This window comes from Macrotis lagotis, chromosome 3 (genome assembly GCF_037893015.1).
Source record: "Macrotis lagotis isolate mMagLag1 chromosome 3, bilby.v1.9.chrom.fasta, whole genome shotgun sequence".
NCBI lineage: Eukaryota > Metazoa > Chordata > Mammalia > Peramelemorphia > Peramelidae > Macrotis > Macrotis lagotis.
The window spans coordinates 299,608,269-299,612,943 of record NC_133660.1 but is presented as its reverse complement, the minus strand read 5'-3'; the positions used below and the strand labels follow the sequence as shown (position 1 = coordinate 299,612,943).

The 4,675-nt window shown below is 32.4% G+C and overlaps 1 protein-coding gene across 1 annotated transcript; it reads left to right on the top strand.

Annotated features, from left to right (window-relative positions):
* Positions 1-2,259: 2,259 nt before the first annotated feature.
* LOC141516933 (olfactory receptor 5D13-like) lies at positions 2,260-3,204 on the top strand. The gene has a single exon (XM_074227888.1). The coding sequence runs from the start codon at positions 2,260-2,262 to the stop codon at positions 3,202-3,204; it is 945 nt and encodes a 314-aa protein (XP_074083989.1).
* Positions 3,205-4,675: the final 1,471 nt, after the last annotated feature.

The window sequence follows — 4,675 nt, the reverse complement described above, 5'->3', positions numbered from 1 at the left end:
CACCAAAGATTATCCAGGGTCTCAAGTTAATATGTGACAGAGGGAAGAAGGATTTAATATTTTGTTACCTTTAATCCATATGGAAACATTATCTTTCATGGGGGAAATGTTTAACTCCTTTAATTTTTTTTTAAATTTAAATTGTTAATTTGAACTTCCCTTTACTCATTTATTATGTTACTCTCGTCATATTATTCTGTTTTTCAGGATATATATCCAAATTCCACTCAACTTTAGTCATGATGAACTATGACAGAAATCAGCGCACTGCAATTTTATTCATTCTCTTGGGATTCTCTTACCACCTAAAACTGTAGATTCTGCTCTTTCTACTTTACCTGGTTAACTATATGATCACTGTGAGGGGGAATCTTGTAATGATTTCCATCATTATTGTAAACTCCAAATTGCAGACAACACTATTTTTCCCATAAACAGAAACTTAAAAATAAGCCTATACAAGTGGATCAATGTTGAAAATCTTTAGCAACATGTAATTGGAAAAAGAAAAGAAAATATCAATTAAAAATAAGAAAGATGATCCTGGCCATGCCTTATCCTAAATCATCTGTGGGTAAACTATTCCATCATATTATAATTTTCATCTCATTGCACATTATAAAATCACAGGAAATATCTAGATAAATATTTGTGAAGGTGAGAAAAATTCAAATATATGAAAAAAACTGATTTTTAGAAAATTCCATTCACTGACAGTGACATAGTAGAGACATTTTTTTTAAATTATCTCTTTTGAGAGCACATATGTAGGGTTAGTAGAGAGTCTCTAGGGTCTGTGTCCCAATGGTCTTACAAGCAAATGGAGGGACTTTAGCATAAGTACAATTCTCTGATTCAGAGTAGGACATCTATCCAACTTTATTGTAAAATGAAGAGAATCACATTTTTCCTTATTCAGTTAATGAAAAAAGACTGAATTTCTTTTAATGAGGTATTCCAGTGCATTCATTCTTAGTTTAATCCTTACAAAAGGATCAAGAAATCATGTAAACATGAAATTAAAATATAGAAAAAATATACAATCTATAGTACAAATCTAGAAAATGAAGGATCTAGGAGAGTCTATGTTCCGGTGAGTAGATATGCCTGGTAATTTCATACCAGAAAATTTTTTCTGCTTTTGCTTTTTCTTTTTTGATTCTGTTTTTTTTGGGGGGGGATTATTGGAAATTAGAAGATTACTTTCATAACTTCCATGAAAGATGAATCAGAAAAGAACTGTCAAAAAGGAGGGAATGGGTGGGCTTATCTGAAATCCCCATTCTACACTCCCTCCTCAACATTTTCATCATTTTCCATTTGATTTTTATTCTTATAAAGGGAACATAATTTCAATGCTTCTTAGAAGATATTAGAATCCAATATCTAATGTGTCTTAGGAGGTTTAAGAAGATATCTCTTCCCAGGAAAAGTTTTTAGTACATGTGAAAAGATGAGACAGGTAAACACAAGCATCAAAGCAAATAGCTTTTAGGCATTGTTAAAAGTCTACTGGCAAGTGCACTCAGAAATTGAGAGCAATCAAGAATGCCTGTGGATGAGGAGCATTGGATGGTCTAAGAAGCTTAATTCATAGATTACACGGTAATGATATTTTTTATCCTAAAATAAAATTATTTGGATTATATTCTAAAAAATAATTAATTTTAGAGCTCTCACCTCAAGGATTTTCTGAATAACATGAAATCACAAGACCAAAAAAAAAAACACAACAGCAATATGATAAATAATTTTAATTGACTGAGATATACTAATGCATTAGAAGTCTAAAATGACCTCAGTATGAACAAGTATGAGGGATACGATAAATCCTGAAATGAGACATAGATGGAAAAGGGAGATACATCACTTTTTAATAGAGTACTACAAGGAATCCAGGGAAAGAAATTGCTAAGAGGGAAAATATCTAAAAAAAAATTTTAAAAATAGAAGTTCGTTAAAATGAAACTATTGGCCATAGCAGTGCAGCAGAAACATGAAAATTAAGGGAAAATATCCTCAGAAGATCACCTTTGATTCAATGAATTAAAGAATGCATTAGTGAACAATTATGAAAGTGTGCACTCAATGAGTGAAGAGGGGGAGGGAGAGATATAGATGGATGGAAACTAGATATGGAAATACTTTGAAATGGTAGAGAATGGTCTGGAAAATTGAACATATTATTCCTGGATGAGGAATGAAATTATTTATATTTTGCTTGTTATGATTCATTTATAACTTTCTCAAACAGGAATCATGATGAGAGCATCGAAGAATCAGAGTTTTGCAGTCAAATTCATACTATTAGGATTCTCTGAAAGCCCAGAGCTCCAAGTACCCCTCTTTCTACTGTTCCTTACCATCTATGCTGTCACTGTGGTAGGGAATTTGGGCATGATTGTGATCATCAAAATCAATCCCAAGCTCCACACCCCCATGTACTTTTTCCTCAGTCATTTGTCCTTTGTGGATTTCTGTTACTCCACTACAGTTACACCAAAATTACTAGAAAACTTAGCTGAAGAAGACAGAAGCATCTCCATCAAGAATTGCATCACACAGTTTTCCATTGGTGTCACCTGTGTGGCTATTGAAACAGTCATATTGGCTGTGATGGCCTATGACCGGTTTGAAGCTATTTCTAATCCTTTGCTCTATACAGTTTTCATGTCCTCAAAACTCTGTGGCCTGCTAGTCACTGTAGCATATTTATGGGGTATAATCATTTCTGTGATTCTCACCTACTCAATTCTTGTATTGTCTTTTTGTGAGACAAAAATTATTGATAACTTTGTTTGTGAATATTCTGTCTTCCTTTCTGGTTCCTGCTCTGATAAGCACTTCAGTGAGCTAATAATTGTTATCTTTGCAAATCTCAGTGTATTGTGCACCTTTATCATTATACTTTCATCTTATCTTTTTATTTTTGTCACAATCCACAAAATGCATTCAGTCAGTGGGAGGTATAAAGCTTTCTCCACTTGTGCCTCCCATTTGTCTGCTGTTACCATCTTCTATGGGACCCTCCTTCTTCTTTATTGTATTCCCAATTCTAAAAACTCAAGGCTTATGATCAAAGTAGGATCTGTTTTTTATACCATAGTGACTCCTATGCTAAATCCCTTAATATACAGTCTAAGGAATAATGATGTGAAGGAAACCTTTAAGAAGTTAAAGGATTTCAAAATCATTTATCAATAAGATTATTTATTTAGATTCTATGACTACTGAATGAATTAAATTAAGGATGATAATTAACTCTAATCAGTTTCTCTCTTCTCTTGCTCTCATATTTGTTGTGTGAAGGATTGTCAGAAAAATTTTTAGATAAATTGAGAAAGAGTGTTTGAAATTGTTTAAATGTACTCCAAGATCCTGCATCTGTCTCAGAGTCTTTCAATAAAGATCCTTGACAATTTATTTTAAAAATGTAAATCTACTAATTCTACATGAGTGAATAGTTACCTTCCTTTTTTTTCATTCTTCACACTTTTTTTATACTCATAGAGAAGACATAAACTAAAAAAAAAAAAAAAACACAGTTCTTAACTAGTTGCATGACCTAGTGATTTTTGGATGTCTACCAGAAGCAAATATTTGGATAATTGACCATATCCAGTTTGGAATATAATTTGAGTCCCCAAGTTCTGGAGCAACTCAGTTCAGCTGTCAGATTTATATCCAAATTTCTGCCTACAAATTGCTTAGTGCAGGCTTAGTAATAAATATAGGCTTATTTGGTGATGGTTGATAGATTCATTTGCATGGAGAGACAAAGTTTCCTAGCTCTCCTATCTTTCAATATGAACAACTCTATCTAAAAAATTAGAGTTCATAATATAGTTTATTAAAATTCACTTTTTAATAATAGAAAAAAAGAATTATTCCAGCTTCAAGTTCTGTTGAAGTTGCTAATAAAAAAAGACTGTAAAATAATGGATGTTCCTACTTCACTGAGACATTGTAACAGTAGGTAACAAAACATAGGATGCAGGGCCAATTGTTTTCAGGTCTTTCCAAACTTTCATTTACAAACCCTTCTGTTAATCATAGAAAGCATCAGATTGAAAGAAAAGTCATAGATAATAAGATAGATTGATAGATAGATAGATGATAGATGGATAGATAGATAGACAGAGGACTTTAAAGTCATTTTAAGAGAAGTTCTGAGGTTTTCTAAGGTATTTGTCTTTTCATGCTGAAAAAGTATATGGTTGGGTTTGAACTATAAAGTGTCAACCCCAAATTCCAAGAGTCCTTAACTTTGAAATCTTTTGTGAAAAAGAATATTGCTAGCTTCTTGCTTGAAATATCTGGAATAGTCAGTTTTTAATATACAAAGACATGACCAAGTCCATACATTTGATTGAGTATTAATATAAAACTATTTCAGTAAGAGGATGGGATACAAGACACGACAAAACCCATTACTTGGGATAACTATTTAGAGATGACTCTTTGAGATGTCAGTTCCTTTTTTTTGAAACCATAACTAAAAAGAAGGAAAATATCAGAAAGAGTTCATGAATTTCAATTGTGCATTCAGAGAACCCACATAATTCTCTAGCTGTGGATAGTGGCTAATGTGGTCATCCAGAATCAATGCTGTGGACTATGGGTACATTTTCTTATTCAGAATCATAAATGCCAAATCATTATTCATGGGATCTAA

Excerpts from the sequence above, each read along its gene's own strand:
- LOC141516933 (XM_074227888.1), top strand. The coding sequence starts at position 2,260 with ATGATGAGAGCATCGAAGAATCAGAGTTTTGCAGTCAAATTCATACTA.